Source organism: Meleagris gallopavo, chromosome 6, assembly GCF_905368555.1.
Source record: "Meleagris gallopavo chromosome 6, MGAL_WU_HG_1.1, whole genome shotgun sequence".
Lineage (NCBI taxonomy): Eukaryota > Metazoa > Chordata > Aves > Galliformes > Phasianidae > Meleagris > Meleagris gallopavo.
In genome coordinates this window covers 19,405,354-19,430,715 of record NC_139409.1, presented here as the reverse complement: position 1 = coordinate 19,430,715, position 25,362 = coordinate 19,405,354, and the positions used below count along the sequence as shown (strand labels likewise).

The 25,362-nt window shown below is 35.1% G+C and overlaps 1 protein-coding gene across 2 annotated transcripts in view; it reads left to right on the top strand.

Annotated features, from left to right (window-relative positions):
- The window catches only part of LOC100545427 (macrophage mannose receptor 1-like), a 51,276-nt gene that overhangs the window by 25,312 nt on the left and 602 nt on the right, over positions 1-25,362 (top strand). For both annotated transcript variants that reach the window (XM_010712623.4, XM_019616411.2), the window contains exons 9-29: positions 500-613; positions 1,672-1,787; positions 3,119-3,267; positions 4,288-4,487; positions 4,914-5,038; positions 5,963-6,050; positions 6,957-7,101; positions 9,147-9,188; positions 9,307-9,470; positions 10,666-10,733; positions 11,331-11,431; positions 11,926-12,068; positions 12,835-12,949; positions 14,960-15,129; positions 16,811-16,913; positions 17,913-18,142; positions 19,080-19,245; positions 20,141-20,293; positions 22,224-22,340; positions 22,558-22,725; positions 25,284-25,337. In XM_010712623.4, the coding sequence (XP_010710925.2) occupies positions 500-613; positions 1,672-1,787; positions 3,119-3,267; positions 4,288-4,487; positions 4,914-5,038; positions 5,963-6,050; positions 6,957-7,101; positions 9,147-9,188; positions 9,307-9,470; positions 10,666-10,733; positions 11,331-11,431; positions 11,926-12,068; positions 12,835-12,949; positions 14,960-15,129; positions 16,811-16,913; positions 17,913-18,142; positions 19,080-19,245; positions 20,141-20,293; positions 22,224-22,340; positions 22,558-22,725; positions 25,284-25,337 (2,731 nt within the window). The remainder of the gene's footprint in view (positions 1-499; positions 614-1,671; positions 1,788-3,118; positions 3,268-4,287; positions 4,488-4,913; positions 5,039-5,962; positions 6,051-6,956; positions 7,102-9,146; positions 9,189-9,306; positions 9,471-10,665; positions 10,734-11,330; positions 11,432-11,925; positions 12,069-12,834; positions 12,950-14,959; positions 15,130-16,810; positions 16,914-17,912; positions 18,143-19,079; positions 19,246-20,140; positions 20,294-22,223; positions 22,341-22,557; positions 22,726-25,283; positions 25,338-25,362) is intronic.

Genomic DNA, 25,362 nt, shown 5'->3' with positions numbered 1-25,362 from the left:
TTTAAACTAAGAGACTAGATTTAAATTAGATTTATTAGGAAATTCTTTATAACGTGGGTGGTGAGGCAGTGGAACAGGCTGCCCAGAGAAGCTGCAGATGCCCCATCTGTGGAAGTGTTCAAGGCTTGATTGGATGGGGCCCTGGGCAGGGGTATCAGAAGAAAATAGTCTTGAAGGTCCTTTCCAACCCGAACCATTCTATGATCCCCTTTCCTCCTGCATGATTATTGAATTAATAGTTTTTGTAAAGATGATGTATTGCTGTCACCTCAAAGGGTCCACTTTTCAGCAGGGTTAGTAATCAAAAATGTGTACATCAATGTTGAATCACTCTCAGCAGGAGAAGTCAGACTGAGGTTGAAATTCTGTACTGAAGTTATGTGCAGGTTTTCTTTCCTTAAAAGCTAGGAAAAAAATATCCTTAAATACTTAAATGTAGAGCACATCTTTGAAACCTAAATCCCACTTGACTATGATATTCTGTTCTTATGTTATGTAGGATGGATTTTGGGCGGACCATTCTTGTGAAAAGAAAATCGGCTACATCTGTAAAAGGAAGCCCCTGTCAGAAGCACCTACAGAAGAGGAAACTATTGCGATGGGCTGCCAGAGAGTAAGTGAAGAAAAAATTGTTGAAGCTGAATTGGCTGCTAGGTAGGGCCTAAGAAGAGAAAATGGCTCCTGAGTGGATCTGGAAGAAGAGGGAGGAAAAAAAGGAGAAATGGTTTCTGTATTGCCATCATTAGAACAGCTGGTCTTCTCATTTTTATGGCAGATGGGACAGGTGGTACAGATGAATAAATCCAGACTCTGACTCTTTGATTCTTGATGTTCCCTTTATTTTTCTAGAACTTGAAAGTGTACAAAACTAAAATGTGTAGCTCTTGAGTAGGCTATTATTCCTTGGAGTTTATTGGAGTTTAGACCTTCATAAGAAATTTTTCTTCACCAGCAGTTGCTCTTCGGCTCTGTCTGCAATTTTCTTCATTACTGTTCATGGCGATAAGAATGTGTTTGTCTTCATGATGTTTTCAAGGTTTTGTTTTGGTGTTTGGCCATGCTTCCTACTTCGAAGAATTTGTTACAAGTTCCTAAACAAAATGTATCCACTGTTCTCCCTCTGAACTGCCACTGAATTTATTCCTTGTTAGGTAGTCTTGTTGGTGAGAAACTGAAGAATATCAGGAGAAAATTTGTATAAATTGTTTGCTGTAACCCAGCCACTATTCCTCTGTAAGCATATTCCTGAGATAATGATATTTGGATGACAAAACATTAGAAGAGAGTGTTAGTGTTATTTAATAATCTATAAACTTGTTTGATGTGTCACTACCAATCCAAAAGGACAAGCTTAAATTTGCTTTCCATGAGCAATTCTCATGCTTGCACACACACAGGCAGAGTACTGAAAGCGCACAATAAAAACCTATCATATCTTTTTATAAGTGGAAATCACTGATTAAAAAATCATTATAAATCAGGACTTTAAAAAAGCTTTCTTCTTGCCTGTTTCCACTCTGTCTTTTGCAATTGTTCCTTTGTCTAATGGTTAGCTGACAGTGTCGTGAGTCTTTTCTTTCTTTGTCTTTTACATTTATGTTTTTAATATATTTTTACAGGAACTTTATGAACGCTGTAGCACATTTGATCACTTAATGCTTATTTTGACAGGGCTGGAAAAGGCATGGTTTTTATTGTTACTTCATTGGGAATACATTTGTAACATTTTCTCAAGCAAATCAAACCTGTGAAAGGCATCAAGCGTATTTAGCAACTGTTCAAGACAGGTAAGTGAAAACTGCTTGCATTAAGGGCCGCATGAGAATTTAGCATCTAATATCATCTGAGTGTCAAAATAAAGATTTTGATATGGATGAAAATCTTGCTTGAGAGGACAGCTTTATAAACATACAAAACTTGTAGAAGATTTTGCATACGTATTCAAATCCGTGAATTCAGTTCATAGTAAAAATAGTCAATGGATATGAAATGATTTTTTTGCTATTGAAAGCCAAGGAATACATAGAGCTTTGTTTTTCTTTAATTCTAGTGGTTTGAGGATAGGTTTACTTGAGTGTAGGAATGAGAGTACAGGATTCATTTTTATTTATCAAATGAAGAAATTTAAATGAATTCCTCTTGAAAGGTAGCTGAAATGAGGAAGAGGAGCTCGATGTCAAATATCAGTTCTTTTCAGAATTGAACTACTTACTCAAAGTTGAAATAAGAATCCAAATAAGGATAGAAGTGCTTGCTACTTTAAAACATCACAGTTCCATGAGGGTTCAATGTGTGCTAAGTTTCTGAGCAGCTGATACACATTATTGAATACAACATATTCCAAAAATGAAAGAGTTAAGAAATAAAGGCTGGTGCGCCTGCAGTTGACTCCATGCCTTATACTTTCTCTGATTTCTTTCATTATAATTTAAATAGGTATGTTCCAGTGTTTCATGGATAGTAACCCTCTAAATGCAGGTAGAACTGCAGCTGTGATAAAAATAATTAAATAATGTGGTTTTTGGACTACATCTTGTTACGAGAGAGACTTTTTTACATTAGCTCTGATTTTGCAAAGACCTTTTATTTAAACACAGGAATGAACTATGAGAGCTTTACATCTGAGTAGGTTTGTTTCCCAAACATAAAAGTTCATGTATGATCACTGGATCTAATTTGCAGTTTTCCTTAGTTTAACAGTTTATTATCATCATACTTTGGCCTTTAATTTTTTCTGTAGTAGTGCTGAGGCCTTTTGTGGTTTTTGGATTTGCCTGTAACAAGAAGTCATTAAAATAGAAGGGTACCAAAGAATCTTTGAAATACAGTGGTATTACAATTAAGTCCTGTCATGTTCCTTCATTTCCATATCCTCTCCAATTTCATATCAATTCACCATTATACCACTTTCTATACTGGACTGGAAGAGAAGACAGAATACTTTGGTATTCAAGCTTACAAACTAAATATTATGTTTTGTTATTTGGTTTGTTCATGTAAATCCCTCCATGTCATTCTCTTAAGAAAGCACAAAGGTAGTTCTGAGAAAATAAACTATTTACAGCTTTTAAAAAATAATCCAGTGGTATTAATTTAACAGTTGTATTCTTTTGAACAGATATGAGCAAGCCTATCTGACTAGCCTGGTTGGGCTGAAAACAGAAAGATACTTTTGGATTGGACTTTCAGATGTAGAAGAAAAGGGAACTTTCAAGTGGGCTAATGGCGAATATGTCTTATTTACACACTGGAATTCTGAAATGCCTGGTAGCTATGACTCTATGCTGTCTAATGAGTACAGTGCCCAGAATATATTGCTCACCAATTGCATTTTTTATTTCAGTCCTTAGTTCCTATCTAACGGTATAATGACCAATTGCTCTCAGATATATCTGGCTGCTCTCTCAAGCATGCCGTGCTGGTGCTAACTTGCTGCATGGTGCTTAACTGAAGTTTTTAACCTGAGTGTAAAAGAAACTTTAAAGTGCTGTCAAGTTTCTGATTTACCATCATTCTGCATGTTCTACTCTAGAAGATCTTTCTCTTCAGAAACACTGTGCCTTGCTCAAAAATCCTGCCTGTTCAGCCGTATCTCATAGTGCATTTACTAAATGCATGTTTTGAGTTGTGGGAAATCACAGCATACATAAAACACCTCTGGTCTTAGAGAAAACAAGGATGTAGGAAAGGACAAGAGGAAGGTTTGTGTTTAGTTTTTTTCACTTAATATCTTTTCTAGGTGAATTGTGTGTATGTGTGTATATGGGAAACCTTTTCACGTCTGACATGGTCACATCAGAAAGAAGATGGTCTCCTGCCTTCAAGATTCTAATGTGTTTTATATCAGGCTTTTGGGAGATTGTCTGATCCTCTTCAATTGCAGGTCTTAAATTCTGATTTAAAGGTGTCACGTGGAGTGGTAAGGCTGTGTAGATTAAGACAGCAGCAGGCCTATATATAGCGAGTTCTTTTTATTATATTATAGTCAAATCAGACAAATTTGGGAAAACCTCTGTTATCATGTCTTCAGTTTTAGGGAAGAATTGGTTGAATTACATGATGGTGATAGAGTCAGCCACTGGAAGTTGATGTGATTTTCTGTAAGGCACAATTCAGTATCTAAGATATGGGTGAAGCACTTATTTGCCTTTTTCTCCATGAGTTAGAAAAATTTTTGGCGCTGTACAAGCAAATATTTCAATTTCTAACAGGATAGAATATGAAGTTTTCTAAAGTTCCCAGTGACCCCCTGAAATGTTGATTTTATGTGTTCCTGTTTTCAACCAGGAAGAAAACCAGGCTGTGTTGCCATGAGAACTGGAACTGCAGGTGGATTATGGGATGTAATAAAATGTGAGGAAAAAGCAAAATTCCTATGCAAAATGTGGGCAGAGGGAGTGACGCCTCCACCTGTTCCTACAACAACTCCTGTTCCCAGTTGTCCAGAAGGTTGGGACTCAAACAATCGTATTAGCTTTTGTTTCAAAGTAAGTTTGTTCCTTAGTTCTCAATTAAGGTAGTTTCTATTTGGTACACCTACATGCAATAAAAATTGGTGTACAATAGTCTTACTGTTTCATCAGCTTATTCACGGATTATATATTCAGGTCCTGTCCCTTTTTATCGAAGTCTGATTTTCTGAGTTTAATTTTGCATCCTTGTTCTATTAAAAGTGTCTTTCTCCTGTCAGTTTGTAGCAGTTATTGCTGTCAGCAATGCAGTCTACCAGCTTGCCTCAAAGATGCTCGTATGAAACCCTTTTTTTCAAACAGATGAACACTAACTGACCTTACATTATAATTTTCTGTATCCCCATAGAATAAGTTAATTTTAAGTGAATTGGTCTTGAATATCTTGATCATGTAATCTATTTATAGTCTATTATACCTGATGGTAAAATATGCTATCTTTAGCCTTTTTCAAAAGGAGAGCAAAAGAAAACATGGCTTGAATCTCAAGAGTTTTGTCGAACTGTAGGAGGAGACCTGGCCTCCATTAATGGTAAAGAAGAGCAGTATGTGATATGGCGTTCTATTGCGTGAGTATCTGCAATGTCCTCATCTGTTCACTTCAATTATCCTTTTGATCTTTCTGAAATACTTCATTTTGAAATTACTACAGATGACAATTTAACATAAGCAAATGTACAAATAGGAAAACTGTCAAGATATAAATCTAGTCAGTGTTTTGGTTCATCATTTTAAGAACTAATCAGAAAAGAGCCAACTTCAGATTCTTTTTTTTTTTTTCCCTACACAGGATATGTAAATTAGTAGATCCTTGAACTGTAATAAGAAAGTGAGAGATTTCTGAATGTGATCAAATACTGTTAAAAAGATAACACTTGTAATGTGACATGAATAGGTGGAGCTCAATGAACACACACGTACCTGTCTAACTGGAAAGCAAGACTGATACCCAGCAGACTTGCAAAATGCAGCAGACCTTCGAATAAGGAAGAAGTCTCAGATGCTGCATTACAATGTATTGGTTCAATAAATTCTGATTAATCAGTAAAGCGTATCTGCTTGAAGACAACAATTAGTTAAGGTGCTATTTTTTAATGTGATTCTGCTGCAGCAAGTAATTTTTGTTTGGAAACACTACATGCCTTTAAAGAGAAAACAGAACGAGTAGGTACTGGACTGTTGTAGAAAGTAGTGAGACTCCTTATTAGATTTTCAGGAGTTGGATTGGATCTGGACAAATTCTGTATGAGGCAGTGTTTCAAACTGACTTGAGTTAATGTGTGGTGCTAAAAGCTAGAATTTGTTGAATTTTAATAGTTGTTCTCTCCACTTATTATTTCTTAGAGCTGTAAGGATTATTTGTATAGAGGCTTATGAACTGCTGTGAATGTTAGGTTATAAAAAATATTGTAATGCCCTTACTAGTTTTGTTTTTATGTTTAAGCTCTTTATAAATTGAATATTTATTATTTTTCTTCTTTTGTTTTCTTTAGAAACAATGGTTTTTACCACCAGCATTTCTGGATGGGCTTGTATTACCTGAATCCTGATGATGGCTTTGTCTGGAGTGATGGATCTCCGGTTAGTGGTTTAATTCTTCACTGCTCTTATTTTCCATTTCCTGAGTTTCTCAAGTGCATGGTGTAAATGTCTGTGTACAATTTTATGCTTAACGATGACACTCTGCTCTGTCATGTTCACTTTAGGAATCTTATGACTAGCAATGAATTTTATGTCTAAATCATACTGATTTTTTTAAAAGAAAATGTGTATTTAAATCAGTGAGAAAATTGAATTCATGGAGATTAAAAAAAAAAATATGTTCTTATGAATGAAAGTTTTGTTTTAAAATAAAATAAACCATCATTAGTATTTCTGTTCTTTTCAAATTAGATCTTGATATGAAGTGGCCTACATTCACTGGAGCTGAAGGCAATTGTAACTTGTCTGTACGTTAGACTAAGATATTAAACTATAGAAGCAAAAGTGGTTCTGCAGTGGGTGTATTTAATATGAAGTTGGTAAAAAATATATATAGATAAAAGTCTACATACAGAAAACTGAAATTAGAGTTTAAACAGGAAAATTAGAGTAGAAGTAATATTTTTATTAGAAAAATGCCAACATTTTTGTTGTTTCTCTGTGATGTTGTATTATTTTACTCAGAGGATATTTACTTAATTTATCAATGTGGCATTCACCATCATTGTCATTAGATGAATTTCATAGAATATATGTCCTTAAAAAAAATCAATATTCTTCCAAGTTTGATAAGAAACAACAGTTACTTAAATTGTGGTCCAATTGCATTCTGAAAACAAATCTGAAATGTCAGTATTTGCAGTGGGAAGCTGTTTTTCTCTTACCTCAGTTTTTCTACTGACAGTATAAACAGATCTTATGTCTGTGTTTTGATACTGTCTCTTCCTTTTCTCCATTATTATTGTACTGTATTACAGGATCCTCACAAAACCTTTTCTATCATAGGTGAGGTATGAGAACTGGGGCTTTGGGGAACCCAATAATTACCAAGGAATTGAACTCTGTGCAGAGATCAGTGGTGATTCAAGCATGCTTTGGAATGACAGGCACTGTGATTATCTATATGGATGGATCTGCCAGATAAGAAAAGGTACTGTTGCTTCCTTCTTTGTTTTGTGAGAATAAGAAAAGAACCTCAATAGTTTTTTTTTTTGTTTTTTTTTTTCCTTAACTTTAAAAACAAAAAAATTAAAAACCGGTTTACCATAACAGTTCTCTGTGAAAGTTGAAATGTGAAAGTGGCATAAGGATTTACCTGTCTTTGAAGCATTCAAAGATACAGAGACAATGGTGCCTTGCTGGGCCTTCTCGCTGTTCTTTCTCTATGATTTCAGAAAGATAAACGTGATTCCTCAAAACTAGGAGATGTTACTTTGAGTATTCACATTCACTTCTTATTTCATGCTTTCTTCAGTAAATGCTACATTTTTTTTTTCTCTCTTTGAGTTGAGCTGAGCTTCAACTTGTAAGAAAATAGTTTATAATACTTGAAGTTTTGTGTGTGAAAACTCTCTCCTTTATTTGGCATAGGTACTATTCGATAAACTAACGTAATCTGTAATTGCAAGATGTAGCCTGGTTTGGGGATAATTTGTTTTGCATTGACTAAGTTTTATATTCATTTAGTTATTTATCACAAAGTACTCTTGAATTCTAAGTTTGTTATCTGAAAACATCAAGACAAAATTATTTTGGGAAATTATGAGCTCCACAAACAACAGGTGTAAGTACCTTCGAATATTTTGGAAAGTGCTTAGTTAAGCTTTTTGCTGCAGTCATATGTTGGGAGGGCAAGGATGTCTCATTTGTAATTATCAGATTATTGACAGTAAGCTACCAAATCTACTGTGTGTTGGTAAAAGGATTACTTGAGCATTGAATTTTTTATTAAATGTCAATATAAACGAGATTATTTATAGTACAAACAAAATTGATAAACCTGTAGAGATATGTCCTGTTTTAGAAATTATTTTTCTGTGATAATAATGTCATATGAATCTATTACTGTTATGCCATAACCAAACCAAACAGGGATATACTGTAGCCTGAAATATTATTTTTAGAACGGACCAGTTAATTTCTTGGGAGTATATATTTTCCAGTGAAATTGTCTCTGTGGAGATTTTTAAGATCTCAGCGTAAGCTCCTTCTATTCTGAGAGAACAACCTGGTCGATGAAAAGCTGGGCATGAGCCAGTTTTGCAGCCTCGAAGGCCAACTGCTTCAAAAGGGAGGTGGCAGCAGAGTGAGGGAATTGATTGTCCCCCTCTGCTCTGCTCTTGTGAGGCCCCATTTTGAGTATTGCATCTGTGGTCCCCAATGCGAGGAGGACATAACTGTTGAAGCAGGACAAGAGGAGAGTCAAGAAAATGATCAAAGGGCTGGAGCACCTCTCCAGTGAAGAAAGGTTGAGGGAACTGAGCTTGTTCAGCCTGGAGAGGAGTAAGCTCCAGGGAGATCTTATTGCAGCCTTCCAGTATTTAAAAGGAGCTCATAAACAGGAGGAAGACAGAACTTTTACAGTCTGACAGTGATAGGACAAGGATGAATAGTTTTAAACTGAAAGAGGGGATATTTAGATTAGATATTAGGAGGAAATTTTTTACTCAGAAGGTGATGAGGCACTGTGACAGGCTGCCCAGAGGAATTGTGCGTGCTCCTGCCATGGAGGCATTCAAGGTTGGGGCTCTGGACAGCCTGATCTGACTCATGGCAGCCCTACCCACAACAGGGGGTTTGAAGCTAGATAGATGATCTTTAAGGTCTCTTCTAACCTAAGATGTTCTATGATTCCTGCTAAAAAAAGGTGGGAGAAACAGGACTATCTTAATAGCAAGAATGCTCTGAGATAAGATTTTCAGCATGTAGGGAATATTAAATACGATCACTTAATTTAGGTAAATATCAGGGTATTATAAAGTGCCTTGCACAGTAGGAATAGCTTATATTTAGAGCATCAGGGAACAAGAGTTTTTATTTAAAATTGGCCAAAAATAAGAGATTTAGACCATTTAGTTCCTTCTAGTTTTTGGTATTAAATCCATGGCTAACATAAAATTCAATGTTAAGAGGCATGCCTATCGCTCATGGTAAACATTTTCTCTTACTGTCATATTAAATTCCTTTTTCTTACAGGTGCAAGTTTAAAGCCTGAACCAACAGAATCTCCTGTACCCAGTAAGTGTTCTTGTATTTGCTATTAGTGTATGTGTGTTTAACATGTTTTTAAAATTATACTAATGAGAATATCTTGTACCTTAGTAACAGTATAGTTAGCTTACTATTTATCTTGCAGAGTATGTGAGTACCGAGGATGGATGGATTATAAATGAAGACAGACATTACTATTTCAGCACGGAGAGTGTTCCAATGGAAAAAGGTCGAGAGTTTTGCAAACAGAACTTCGGAGACCTTGCAGTCATTGAGAGTGAAACTGAAAGAAAGTTCCTCTGGCGATATGTAAGAAAAATTAATTAATACTATGCAATAATCATCCACAGAAAATGAGTGCGTGCACAAGTCCTGTTCAATCTGTTGTTCTCCTTACAAGTTTTATAACAGTGGAGTCAGTGAAACTGCAGTAGCATTAAGCCAGATGAAAATGTATGATAAATCCAAGTTTGTGTGTTTTTTTTTTTTTTTTAATTGCTTCTTATCAGAGACAGGGCCTTTTGTGTATAGAAATAAGTACAGTAAGCATTAAATAAATTCCTATTTGCTTTTAAATTATACCATGTGGCAGTTAGACCACATTATCATAGAATTATAGAATCATAGGATATCCCAAGTTGGAAGGGGCCAACAAGATCATTGATTCCATTATATCTAACTGCAACTGCTAATGTGTTAAGGTAAATCTTAATGCTTAGTTTTAATTAATTTTTGGCTTTTTTTTAGCAAGAAGCCTTGTAATCTTGAGCTACAATTTGCTAGGGCAAGTGAGTTAACTGAAAGATGATAGATGAAACATTCAAAGTAGTGAATCAAAATAGGTATTGGTTTACACACAACTCTCTGAACATGGGCTTTTGAATTTGTCAGTGTGTCTGAGATGTAGTCTATCTAGCAACCTCTTTTTGGTCAAGGAGGCACACACTTTGGTCAAGAAGGACACACTTCTCCAATTAACTTAATTAGGCGTGAAGTACTTGAGTGGTGGACTATGAGCAAAGAGCTTTTAGATGATGTTTCCTTGGTAACTGAAAGTTAGTTGCCTGATTACTGTCTTCAGACCACCTTCTTTAAGTCAGTAATCAAGAAGTGAGATTCGATCTACTTGAAGCCTTTCCTGATCTTGCTGAAGGATGTCATTGAGTTGACACGAGCTATACTGACATCCAAGTTGTAGGAGGGTTTGTTTCTTGCAGTGTTTGTAGATGATGTCGCCATAGAGGCTGTTCAAGAATTGAGAATTTCACTGACTTTCAAGTAAAACTTGAAATTTCAAGTAAAACTTGAATTTCACTGACTTTCAAGTAAAAAGTGATAATATAGTAAGCAAACTTTTTGGTCAGTGGTGAAGTGGCTGCTTTAAGTTTGCTGTTGTAACTAGAAAATATAGTAATTCATATTCCCTGTGAATAAATATTACTCATTATTAATGAATTTGTGATAAGAGGAGTAAGTGTATACAATATTAACTGTTATATTCTAGATATTGAAAAATGGCAAAGAGGAAGCATATTTCATTGGTTTGCAACTGAGTGTTGATCAAAGGACAAGGTAAGTGAATGTGAACCATCATGGTTGTATTTATTGAGTAGAGAAAAAAATTGTGAAGTGCTTGAATGAAATTGTACCCTGTCAAAGTGCATGAGAATGTTTTTAAGTTTTATTCAGTATTTCCAGGGATTAGTATTTCATGCTTGATGTTTTTAATTGAAAAAGTATACGCTGTCCTAAATTTGTCACAATTTTTCATCTGCATAGTAGAATGATCAAGCATTTTGCTCATGTTACGACTAAAATCTGTGTAACAGATAAAGTGAATGTATGACTTGGGGGAAATGGTGAGCATGTGTATTATCTCATTTTGAAATGATGTCCAGCTTTCATGTTGGCCTGGATGGCTATTTTGGATATTGTCCTATTAGCTGTAGAAGTATCTGCTTATTGTGTAAATCAAAAGTAACCACACATACTATGTTTATGCAAGGAGAGTAGTTCTAATGCAATTAGCATGGAGACAAACTAGTCAAAAAATTTTGTACACGTTAGACTGTGAATGGCTGTACTAAAGATACTGCAAAATGACTTTTTTAATATGAAATCAATCCTACTTATATTAAAGAAGTGTTTTGTTGGATTATTTTTCTTAAGCTGGATGGATGGCACACCAGTGAATTATTTGGCATGGGCACCACATGAACCTAACTTTGCAAATAATGATGAAAACTGTGTAGTCATGTATAAAAATTTAGGTGAGTTCTGTATATTTACTCTTGAATTTCGTTACTTGTGTGCTTGTGTCCCAAATTTTTTCTTCTGAGAGGCACCCATTTTCTCTTTTTTTTTTCCTTCTTCTTTGTTTGCTGTTGTATATTGTTGCAAAAGACCACAGTATTATAGTTTGGACTTAACATTTCTCAGTTCTTATGTTTATCTTAAATATAACATGGGGAAGCTCAGATAGAACTTTGTGGTTATGATTGCTATGCAACTGTTTTATATTTTTAAATGAAAATGACTTACTGTGTCACTATAAAACTCTACTACTTGTTTCTACGCTGCTTTCAGTGCTGATGACAGCATGTCTAAAGTGCCATACTTATCCTAGATTTTGATACAGAATGATAATAAACTGAGGGACTTTGGATTTGATCTTTCAACTTTGTTTCAGAATGAGTGAAAATTATTTTGATCTAATTAATTCTAGATATGGCAACATAAAATCCCCCTTTTATCTCACATTTAGGATTTTGGAATGATATAAATTGTGGTTATCCAAATCCCTACATATGTGAAAGGCACAACAGTTCCATTAATTCCACACTTCCTCTGACAACATTTTCAACTCCAAGAGGATGTAATCCAACTTGGCTTTCCTTTCAGAATAAGGTACTATAACAAATGCAGAGCATGTTGGATGTTTGGCAAAGCATTAAATAAAAAGGAAGAGTTTATTTAATAAAGTTGTTTCTTATTGCATTAACATTACTATTTTTTTCCAGAGAGCTGGTTGATGTCTACGAGTTTTTCTTTGTTTGCCCATCCACTATTTTGCTTTTTGACACTTCATTAGAAGTGATATATAAACATATTTAGTTGCAGTTTATGAAAGTCATTCTTTAGTCTTCTCTTTAAGCCTTTTTTAATGCATTTCCTAAAGAATTTAGATATAGTTCTTGAAGTATTGACACTTTGGTTATATATTTTAACCAAATTATAATGCACTTTCAGTAATGAATATATTTTGCCTTTCTTGACTTTAGAACTGTTGAAAGTTTTGTAGAGTGAAATTATGTTAAAAAAAAAAAAATACAAACGAACTAGTGGATTAATATTGGTCTTGTAGAGCTTATCAATATTAGTTGTCTGTCATTAAAAGTCAGGTTTTGCTTATTTTCTACCAATATCAAATACCAATACCAATATCAAATCTAGCATGCGTCTTGTTTAGAAGAATGTTTTCTTGAAACTTTACATTTTACCTAGAGAATAGACTGAATTCAAAAGCTCGTTTTGAGCAGGATGTGTTTTGTCCCAGTTAAATCTGTTATTTCACCACATTTTTCTTCTTCCTGCTTTGCTTGAAACAGTGATGTTCAATCTGTAAGTGATGTTGGAGTAAAGGTAATAAACGGAGAATTTGTTCACGTTTTAGTGTTACAAAATATTTGGATCTACAGAAGATGAACGTGTCACTTGGCATGCCGCACGAACAGCTTGCATGAATTTAGGAGGAAACCTGGCTGCTATCCCTAATGAGCAAGTGCAAGGTACTGCAAATTGTTCTGTATCAACCATTTAATTTTTACATATGGTTGTATTTGTGTAAACATGGAACAACATTTGAATGTTTTCTTTGCATCTGATTTTGGTTCTACAACATACAATACTTGGAAATTTACAGTGAAATCTGCACCTGAATCTACCAAATTCTACTGCTGGCTTAGAAATGCATGCATATTATCTTGGTGACCAAAGTAGTGCTTTTTCTGCTTGCACATGTTGCCAGCTGGACCTGGCAAGTTTCATTCTAAGTGATGTAGTTTCAGTAGTTGGCGTTAACTTGCTGCATGGCTTTCCATTGTAACTCAAGCAGGATGCCTTTGAGATTAAAACTTGCTGTCTCTGGGCTGTTTGGGGCACAAGTTTGACTGATCATACACCTAGCCATTACTCACTTCATAGTTGCATCATTCTTTTTCATTAGAGAAACTTGTTTTAATGATTACAAGAATCGCATCATTGACTGGGTAAATGGGCAGATATCCCATGCTTGAATAAAAATGACACATTAAATGATAGATGTTAATAACATCTTTTTTAGAAATATTATTTTAAACTACACTGAGAAATAGATACTGCATAACGCGAAGTATTTGTGAACTCAAAAGATCTGAAAAATTATACTTTGTAAAACAAGTTAAAAAACTTTGAGCAATTAACTAGTTCAACTAGTTAACTGTTTGGTTAATTGTGGTCTAGTGGGTTGATGAATGCCAGCTGACCTAGCCTGCTCTGTTTTTCATCTATCCAAACTAGCTAAGATGAACAAGCACCTTGGAATTTGCAAAGCTGTGATAATTGCTCTTCTGAGACTCATTTATATAGTTCAACTAGTTAATTAGTTAAAACGTTAGATTGCTAACATGAACTTAGCACTACTTAATTTTTTTCTACACTTGAAGAGATGAAGAGTCAAACTTTCACAAACTTATTGAGCATGATTAAATTCTTATTTAACATAAAATTACAGTTTCTCAGATGACTCATGCAAGGCTTGAATTCCGGGAAAGAATGAAATGACCAATAAAACTACATATGACCAATTAAACTATTGTTATCGCTGATAGTGTAGGTATAAAGACTTGAGTTCTTGTTACAGTTTCTTGCGGAGCAGCAATGCTAACATTAGGCATAGAAATCTATAGGTCTTACTCTTAGAAATATTAAGTTGCATTCATTTTAAAAGACTGAAAGAAGGTGTGTGGGTAATAGAGAAGACAAATTTATCTATTTTTAGGAAGAATGAGCTCATAATGTTGACTAGCAATTGGCAAAAGGCATCATAATTTTATTTTAGCGAACTGTTTGGTTTATTGTGGTCTAGTGGGCTGACGAATGCAAGCTGGCTTAGCCTGCTCTGTTTTTCATCTATCCATACTAGCTAAGACGAACAAGCACCTTCTTGGAATTTGCAAAGCTGTGGTAATTGCTCTTCTGAGACTCATTTTAAAGCATCTCTCTTGTGCATTCTGTTGCTTATTATGGCAGTGCAGGCTACTACACTTTCTCCAGTAAGGAAACACTTCTGCTATTACAAATGCAGCTGCATGAGTGATTGATGCTCAGTTGTGTTGTCTCTGTATGATGTCACAATAATGTAACCACTCTGGTGGGATTATCAAAAATGTATATAATCTACACCACTTCATATTTCTAAATGAGTTATAGAATTGGGATTCAAAAATGTTTTGAGACCTTATAAAACTATTCCTGTCGTGCTTTTGGAATTCATCCCACTACAAGTTTAGATGTTTAGCTGGAGTACGTTGCATCAGATATATATGCTGGTTATCTGTTAAACTCAAAAGTCACCTCCTTTTTATCTTATCTATTTGTGTTGCCAGTATTAAACTGTTCTTTATTTCAGTAAAATACTTAATATCACCAGATGCCATTAATAACAACGCGGTCTGACACCTAGGTTCAATTACCCTTCATGGAAAACATTTCTTGATTTCTTTTTCTCTTTTTTTAATTATTATTTTCTTCAACTCTAGCTTTCCTCACCTTCCATATGAAAGATTTTCTTACTGACACATGGATTGGATTAAATGATATAAATCATGAACTGAAGTTCCTCTGGACAGATGGAACAGGAGTTTACTTTACAAATTGGGCCAAAGGCTTCCCATCAGGACATGTGGGATCATACTCATATGATGGCCAGGTAAATAGCAATCACAAAATGTCCACTGATATGTGCTTTTAGATTATGCATTTAGGCATTTGCTGGGATTTGAAACTTTACTGCTCAGTTTACCAGTTTCATATCTATAGAATTTACTAGCAGCACTGACCTTGCCATAGTTGTTTTTCTTTTGTTTTTCTCAGAAACCTGGCGTTTTTAACTATTACTTTAGGTGTTATTCATGGTGTTACGTATTGCACTGATGAAATGATTACTTACAAACTTTACACGTCACATACAATCCAATAAGTTGCTGTGTTAGCTGTTGACAGATGCTATGTACTATAGTGTTTATGCAAAGATTGCTTTCAGATTTCATTTCTATATGTCCTTGAAGGCTCCAGAGCACCTGTATTTGCCCTGCCTTTTCCCAGGCTTTGTTAAAAAGACCTTCCACCTTGTGACATGGTCCAAATAGTGCGCTGAATAAACATATCTTCCTTGTCCTCTGACTATTGCAGTGCCTTGAATGAAGGGGGTTTCTCAGTTGGTGTGTAGCTTGCAACATTTAGTTATAGAAAAACATTCCCTGTTGTACATACAAGCGAATTTTGTTAGTCACATTTGTAGGAAGGTCATAGCTTTGTAAAAAGCTAGGCATTCAAGTTTCATGAAAAAAGAAAAAAAAAAAACTTCCCCTATTTTGCTATCATACAAACTGATTTCATAGGTCATAGAGTCCCTCTTGCTAATCTTATGTGATTTACATAGTTCTCAGTTACAGTATTAGCTGTATTTCTCTTGATTGAAATATTCACCACAGAAATCTTAGTTTTATGTATAATGTTCTTTTCCTGTTTTTGAAAGTATCACCTCTGAGCTTTGTATCCTTATTAGGGAATTTTTTTTTCTCTTTTAATGAGAAGTATTAGGATTCCTGTGAAGTCACCTGTGAAAAATTTTAGTCTACTTTATTTCAAATTTATTTTTACTTCAGCAAAAAGAAAGAACATATTATAGTTTATACAAAGTACTTTGCAACTTTTCAATTGGAGATATTTAAATGTTAGTGCATTTCATTTACTATTGAAGTTTTTCTCTGTATAGCTTTTGCTGGATTGCAAAATTAACTAAGAAAATAGTGTATTAGTCACTCTTTGTTTAATATGTGCTAACAAAGTTTCTAGATATTGTGTCCCTGTAGTAGAATTTGAAATTTCACTGTAAAGGTGGTACCTACAGATCAATGGCTGTCTTTGAGTAGCAGCTGTCCTGAGTTTGCTATGTCTAGTATTACAGCTTGCCATAAGAAATTTTAAGGGACTGATATTTCAGAAATGTTACGTTATCCATTGAAATTCCTGTTTGGTTTTTTTTTTTTTTTTTTTCCTTGAGCAAAGTTAATCTTTTCTACAGTGATTGATTTAATTTCTCTTTAAATTGTCTGTGGCTTTCCTTTTCTTCATGCTGTATGCCTGGAGATGGGAGGGTGCAGACGGTTCTTGTCTGCCAATTTCACCGCAAGGTTGCTCAAGATAGGGCAACATTAAGAAACTCGTGAAGTGCAAGAGGAACGGAAACTCCACATCATTAAAAACTTATGAAGATATGAGAATAAAATTAGAATGTTATTTCTGTATGGAGACATAAATGAGAGACCAAAGTTTCTCATTCACGTTTTCTAGTTATGTGTAACTGATTTTGTATCTTCTTGCCCAAGGCTGATTGTGTTGTCATGAGAAACAATCCTGTTAAGGAAGCAGGGAAGTGGGCTGATGAGAGTTGTGATAACAACAGAGGATATATATGCCAAATTAAAGCAGGTATTGCTGTTTTCTTTTAAAATATAATCAAAGCTTAAGAGTATGCAGGATCTTGCTGAGGTGTTAAGTGCTGGATTTCAACCTGTTGCTCTTAATAAAGGTACATCAACAAATTGCTTCTCAGTCAGGAACATCAGCATCATGTTTATCAGACCAAAGGTCCACTTAGAGACTACTCCCAGCTGACCCCTCCCAGTAAATGCTGTGTTAATTACTAACTTCCTGAGCTGGAATTTATATCTAAGTATTCGTGTTTAGTAAGAAATTTCACTGTAAGGGTGGTACCTGCAGATCAACGGCTGCTTTTCAGCAGTACCAGTTCTAATTTTGCTGTGTGTAGTGTTACATCTTAAAACAATGCATTTTAAGAAATTGATATATCAAAAATATATCCGAATAATAATTGTTCTGTGATTTTTGTCTGTCATTTTCTGAACATGTTGGCTTTTAGAATGTATTCTGGGGAATACTGAATTGTACAAGCTGCATGAACTGTCTAGAGTGTGAATGTAACTCATTCACAATGAACTTGAGCTGATTTACGTCCAAAAGGAAACTAAAAACAGTGAAAACCTGAATTTAAATACCAGATTGATTTGTAAGAGCTGGTCTGTTTTGTAGTTTACATTTTTCTCTGGCAAAAAGATCTCTTGAAGGCAACAAGCAAAGAATTTCTGTTGATGAAAAGTTGTGTCGTACTCTATTCCCAATTCATTTAAGTTGTTATTCTCAATTTAAATTATATATTCTGGAAGATTATACAGAATTCTCCTTTACTCTTTGTCATGAGTTACTCTAGACAGCTCTTTTCCTTTTGACAGGCTGTAATTGATTTTTATTACAGTCTGGCCTAAAGAGTAGCATGTTCAACCCATGCTGGCTGGGGAATATGAAATGTAGAAAAGAGACAGGTTGCTGTATCTTATTTACAATTAAAAGCAAATCATAATCACCTGTTGGACTAGTATATGAGCCTTTTTTTCTTCCTTTATTACACAGATGCTGAGCTTCTCCCTTCTACAACTACAGACCCAACAAGCATTATCCGATATGGGAACAGTAGTTATTTGTTCATCCATACTAAAATGAATTGGGAAGACGCACGAGAAAACTGCAAACGTAATCAGTTTGACCTTTCCAGCATCTTAGACCCCTACAGTCATTCATTCCTGTGGTTAAAGATATTAAAATATGGGGTACCTATATGGATTGGTCTTAACAGTAATGTGGTAAGAGCATCAAATTAAATGAGTTGTTGCTTTTCTTATGGAAAAATCAGAAAATGCAAAGTCGTATTATATCTTTATATTTTTAACTTATTAATTTATATCTTGGTCCTGAATACTTTTTATACTGTCAGATCTACAGGTAGAGATCTCTACTCTTCCATTACTCTTCCTATATTGTATACAGTGTACATACTTTTAGCACTTTTTTCTGTGACATTAAACTCTATGCGTTTCCAAACAATACATTCCAGGTTAGCATTTTAAATTATCTCTTGGTAGAGAGTGTATAGTGTTTATTTTGAGATGAAATCCATGTATTTTAAGATGTACAATGAAAATCATTAAAGGTAACATTTGTTCTGTTACAGTCACTCTTCCAACATTTTGATGATAGTTAGCCAAATTATTAAATAACTGGTTTATCTTATTTGTCTGCTCTCTCCCATTTCTTTGATATTTAGGTACATTCTTGTATTAAAATACGCCTTCTTTTCTGGTTGGCAAAGGCACTTGTCCCTCATTCCCTCCATTTGGCTTAACACACAAAGAAAATAAAAACTAGTGGGCATAATATACCATTTCTTAAATAATAAAATGTTCTTCCTACTTAATAAACTAAATTATTCAATTGCTTTCACAAGCATAGGTAGGAGATTATATTTATATCCATAAATATATTCTATATTTCTTGAAGCCCAAGGGAAAAAAAAATTACTCTTCCCACCTTACTTCTAGCTAAAGAAAATTAGTTAAATTATTAGTACATTCAAGTTAACAGTTTTGTTTAGAATTCATTCAGTGTCACTTACTCTGCACTTCTTTTTGCTAAAAATAATTTTTTGCCCTAAATGAAAACTTCTTGCACATACATCTTCATAACAGACATTTGACTGACAAAGAAATTGTTAATACTTAATTCATGGAGTTTCGTTTTCAGACGAATGGGCGTTATGAGTGGATTGATAACTGGAGAATGAAGTATACTAAATGGGCTGAAGGGGAGCCAAAGCAAAAAATAGGCTGTGTCTATCTAGACATTTCTGGATCCTGGAAGACGGGATCCTGCAATGAAAGTTACTTCTCTGTTTGCAAAAAGTCTGATGGTAAGAACTAGAATCTAACTATTGCAATAGTATTGATTATCTAGTTAGAGTTCATCGTGCCTGGGTGGTATGTTCATATGTATTAAGATGCTGTGTCTTATTTCAAGAACAAAACAAATGAAATTATTTAAATTTAATTGAATTTAAAGAACCTGCCTTAAAGTGAGGGCCAATGCAAAAAACCAAAGCTAGTGTGACTGAGTAGCCATTGCTTTGAATTAATAGTTATATATCAATTTTATTCTGATATCATCATGTGAAAGAATGAAAAACCTTGAATCAAAAGATAATGAATCAGAGGGTAGTGGTCACATTGGTATGGTGTTAAAGGAGAATGACTGAGTGACCAAGCCATAAAGAGTTGCACAGGGTGTTTGCTCATAGCAGCTTTCCAGGTTTTTCCTTTATAGCTGAACAACAAATTACATTGAAATTGCTGAAACGTTTACAGACGCTCCTTCAAGCTTTTTCTTCTCTTTTTTTTTAATTATTTTTTTATTTTTTTTTATTACGTAAAACACTTACTGATAATGCAGTCACCATCCCATGGCATTAGTTCACAATCCGTATGACCAGCCTCAGATGGCCCCTAATTTAGCTATGACAGTGAGTAAAGAGTAGAGATAAAAATGTGTTAAAGCATAACAGTGTGCTTGGGGTCTTTGATAAATTAGATTTCTCAAGGCCGCAATTGAAGTACTTTTTTACATATATTAAGGACATTTTACCGTTGTGTTGCGGTAAGCAGTACAGACTGTCAAGTTAACATTTTGTTAAATACTTCAATACATTTTCTAATGCTCTGTTAGAATAATCTGTTCATGATAAAAGAATGTATGAGACAATGTGTTTGTAAATTTTTTCCTTTTCCTTTCCTTCTTTTTCTTTTTAACAGTTCAAGCTCCTACTGAGCCCCCTCAGCTTCCAGGAAAGTGTCCTGAATCAGAAGGACACCGTTCTTGGATTCCTTTCCGAGGTCATTGCTACTATATAGAATCTTCATCAACAAGGAACTGGGCTCAGGCATCATTAGAATGTCTTCGACTGGGTAGGTATCATCAGTTAAAGAGCTCATCTTTTGGACTTTTTCTCTCTGTGGGAAGCTGAGTATGCAATTTACATTTTGTGATTTCAAGGATGGTTCAAGTGTTGGACAGTTAAATCTAATTCTTACCTTGATTTTGGAGCGGTAGAGTATAGCTGTCTACCACTGGTACGTGCTGCCTTTTATGTGTACCAGGCATTAGAAGAGCTATGTGGCCTGGAGTGGAGATCAATATAGAGGAAACTTTGTCCTTTGGCCCTGCTAGGAGAAGTCAACCTCATCAGTAAATAGCAATCGCTAAATCTTGGTTTAGTGAAATTGTTTATCGTTTGCATATCTGATATGATTTGCACTTTAATTATTCCTGTTTTGAATCCCGATATTTTAATTTCCTTCTTATATTGTGATGCCTAGGCCTGCACCCAATGCCCAAGTTAAGGCTGCACCACTGTAGAGCAGAGTGGGACAGTCACTTCCTTGATTAGCTCGCTATTCTCTGCATGATATGCTCTACAATGTGGTTGGCCCTTTTGGCTGTCAGGGCATGCAGTTGACTCATACTCAACTCACCATTTATTGCCTTGATGTCTTTCATGCTTGGACACTGGTGCTGAGGCTGTTGCGTAGTGGCCCTAGAACAGAACTGTATAGGATGGTGTACCTTTTTCTGAGTCCATAATTTGGGTTCTCCCCCTTGCTCCTCTGGGCTTGGGAAAAGTGATCTTTGGTGGGCTGATGGCTTCTTTGATTAGTCAGGAGTAACCAACGAATGGTACTGCTTGGGGTACACCTCTGCTAATGTCTCTCTGTGTAGAGGATGTGTAGAGAAGTTTTTTCACGACAAAAGTAGCAGTAACAAAATATCTGAATCATTCTGCAAAAGAGGAACAAGTAGAAAAACATGAAGACTACAGTGAAAAAAGAGGAACGTTCCATGTTCTCCTATATTTTGCTGTCCCTACTTGCACTCTGTTTTTTTGTTTGCAGTTGGGCATTTTCCAACTATATCTTATCCATAACAGAATTTGTAGAATTTAGCTCAACAGTATTCCCCATTTCTTTCATGTTTTCATTCTTTTTAACTCTACCTTCCTTACCTGAGAAAAATACCTTCAAATATTCAATAGCTCAATCAAAGCAACTGTTGTAGTATTGAATGGATTGTAGACTCACACAGAAGAGAGCTGAAGATGGTCTTTATTTAGTGTTCAATAACATTCCAAACAAGGTTCCATAGTTCATTCTCTCTGCTGGCACACTGCAAGCTCCATGATGTGATGTCTTGACTTTGCTACAGCATCAAACAGAATGAATCATTATGGCAGAATGCCTAGTGTTATATGTGAATGACTAACGGGATATCTACCATGCTAACTGGGCAACAGATGACCAGCGTGATTTTTCATTCTCTGCAGTGAGAATATAGGGAAATAAACAAGACTTAATTGAAGAGTTTCAGTGATGATTGTGCTTCAGAAAGCCAGCAAGTGTGCTATATATGATTTATATAAAGGCTTGGAAAATACTTCATCATCAATATGTGAACTTAAATTGTGCACAAACTGAAGATGCAGCTACTTTTTACTTTAATCTTGTGATTTTTGTGTAGAGACTTCTTAATATTAAAATATCAGTAGATATTATTACTGTATAACATATTGGCTTGTATTTTTCCTTGAGCTGTTGTTCAGTTTTGTTGCTATTTCCCAGTAATGAGAAAATAGTGCTAGTGCAGTGCATTGGAAATGATGAGAAATACATCAACAAAAATACATGAGTTCTTCATGTGATATTATCAAAAATTAGGTTTTGTTCTGAATTTCAAAATCTACTTGGAACTTGGCACAGATAATCAGTGGTAAAAATAAGATTGACAATGAGAGTGCATTGCACTGTAAGACTTGGAGATCTTTGTTCTCTTTGGATATTGCAGGTGCCTCTTTGGTATCAGTTGAAGACTCAGCTGAAGCCAGCTTTCTGACATACATAATTGAACCACTTGAAGGGAAGACATCAACATTTTGGACTGGAATGTACAGAAATGTAGATGGTAATTTCTTTAATTTTGACACTATTTTTTAATGAATAATTGCCATAAACTGTTTGATATAGGTGTTAAAAAAATTTATATTACACTTCTCTAATACATTTCAAGAGAAATTAGAAAAGGTAATAGGGAAAGCTAGTAATCAAGTAGGTTTCTCAAGAAGGCAATAAACGCAGAATACTATCTTGTTTTTGAATGTGTTCAATATTTTCCCACTTAGGGGAGTGGCTGTGGCTAGACAACACTGTGGTGAATTTTGTCAACTGGAATACAGGAGAACCATCCCCTCAACAAAATGAGCACTGTGTTGAGATGTATGCAAACTCTGGATATTGGAATAATATCTATTGCACTTCCTACAAAGGCTATGTTTGTAAAAAGCTAAAAAGTAAGTGCTACATTTATATTTTTTTAATATAAGGAGTATTCTTAGCCTGCTAGTCCTAGTACATTACTTTTACGTGCAGTGCATTTTAGCTAAGCATTTTGTGTTTTTATAAATAAGAAGAGAATGACATTTGCATACAAACAGAAAGAAAGAATAACTCTTGTTGGAAAGTAGAAGGGCTGATTAGCATTTAGATCCCTTTGAATTGTTTTGAAAATATTGTTTTTATCTCAACTGTTCCTAGTGTGTGCCTTTTACCAGTCTGCCTGTCCTGTGTTGACAGTTGTTCAGTTATCGTGTTAGTGTTTGCACACAAATATTAGTTTATTTGAAAATATATTCCTCAGGAAATCTCCCCTTTTTAGCATGGGGGGATACCCTTTACTTGTTTCCATCTGGCAGGCTGATATGTGTGTTATTTCCCAGTGTAAAGCATTCTTCTATTAATTGATTATTTTTGAATTGTGAATTAACAATCAATTTTGATATTTTGTCTCTGTTTTGCTGTTTTGAGAAGGTAAATGAAAATTAAGGCAAATAGCATAGTTTGTATGTAATAAACTATAATGTTCCTGAAATAACAGAACGTGCAAATCTGGCACATTTAGGGCGTATGTTTTCCTAAAACTCATACCAATCATTTCCAGCTTGTATTGCAATATCTACAATCTCATACTAATATTTACTGAGGAGAACAAAATACATTTAGGGGCTGAGCTGTTCACTTCCCTAAAATACTGGAAACGAGAGAAATTCTGCTGTCCTTTCTAAGAATTTGCTTTCATGGTGTATTTTCCTGACTTACTCAGATACTTGTAACGGTGACTGTTTCTTTCACAGGAAATGCTGTAGAACTGTTGGGCTTAGTCATCCATTCAGGGTTTACTATCTGTCTTTTTACATTGTGACTGGAAAATGAAAAGACAATTTATTTTTGTTCTTAATTAAAATAGTCATAGAAGCAGCTAATACATGTTGCAATTAATGGCCACCCCTTTCTTTTCAACCATTCATGTCTCTTTTTTTACTGACACTTATTCACCTGTTCTGATACTAAACCAATTCTGAGAGTTAAAACAGGTGAAAAATAGTTACGATTAGCTTCAACCAATCTAGCTTGCTGAGCTGGAATGTTATTGAGTTGTGTAGTGCCAATGTCAGTGCAAGGACTACATAGTTGCTTACTGAGGGACAGATCTCATTTGAGTCTTACGCTGCTGTAGTAATGTAGCTTAAGTCAGCAGAATTTTGCAAAACTGTGATAGTGCTAAATGGAGTGTTAGAACCATCGTTTTACTTAATTTCTTTGACAGTGCCTTGCTGTGTTTGCTGCTTTCTGAAAAGGCTACAAATGCAAAACTGTGACTGAAATTTTCCTGTAAAATAGATGCTATTTGCTGTTCCACTTGCTAAAGTAGAAATTATCTCAGTAACTTGAAATTTTGGAGCTGGTCTATTACATAAATAATCTAACTTAGTTTTGTAAATAAGTAGGTAGTCTAAACAACAATTCATCAGTTCCAGAGGTGCTAGTGGATTGGACTTCAAAATAGTGGCTAGGAATATTATGTTCATGGCCTTTCACTATAACTTCTCAGAGAATCACAGAATCGTAGGGATTGGGAGGGGTCTCTGGAGATCATCTAGTACAACTTCCTGCCTAAGGCAGGTTCCTATAGGAAGTTGCACAGGAAGGTGTCCAGGCAGGTCTTGAGAAGGCAGTTGCCAGAGAAGGCAACTCCACAGTCTCTCCAGACAGCCTGCTCCTGTGCTCTGTCACTCTCAAGTAAAGAACTTTTTCCTCATGGAACTTGCCGTGTTCCAGTTTGTACCCATTGCCCCTTGCCCTATCACTGGAAAGAGCCTGGCCCCATCCTCTTGATGCTTATCCTTCAGATTTATGAGCACTGATTAGATACTCTCATAGACTTCTCTTCTCCAGGCTGAACAGTCCCAAATCTCTCAGCCTTTCATCATAAGGGAGATGTTCCAGGACCCTCATCATCTTTGAAAATCTTCAGTACTCTCTCTAGAAGTTTCCTATCTTTCTTGAATTGTAGACTCAGAACTGAAGACAGTACATGCGAAGACACTTTGTAGTTCAGGAATAGACTTAATTGTCTGTGGAGGCAAGCCATCTCTTAGCAAAACAAATATATTTGCTATTTATATGTAGAATGATGAGTACTACAAGGATTTATAATTGTATCGAGGATCATGTTTGAGCATGTCTGTCCTAAAGAAGCTGTATAGTTTTTCTTGTGGTTTTACACTGGCGTGGGAATCTGCCCGCATAGTGTTCACTGATGTTCATTGATGTTCAATTTGGTATATTTATCCTGCTAGTTGATGCGAATTCATACATGAGAGACCATAGTACCATAGACCATTGTGCTTTGACTTTTGATATATGTGTAGAGCTTTGTGTGAAATTTGTATTACTGTATATCTTTCTGAATATGATTTTCACTATGATTCTTCAAATCACATAATTTTAATAAAAAATAAAGAAAAAAGTAATAATAACATAATTCTTTTTCAATGTTTCAAAATACTAGCAACTGAAATACTGCCATCAGCTGAAATGCCACCAGCTGAAATGCCTACAAAAGGTAAGGATACTTGCTTATTTTCTTT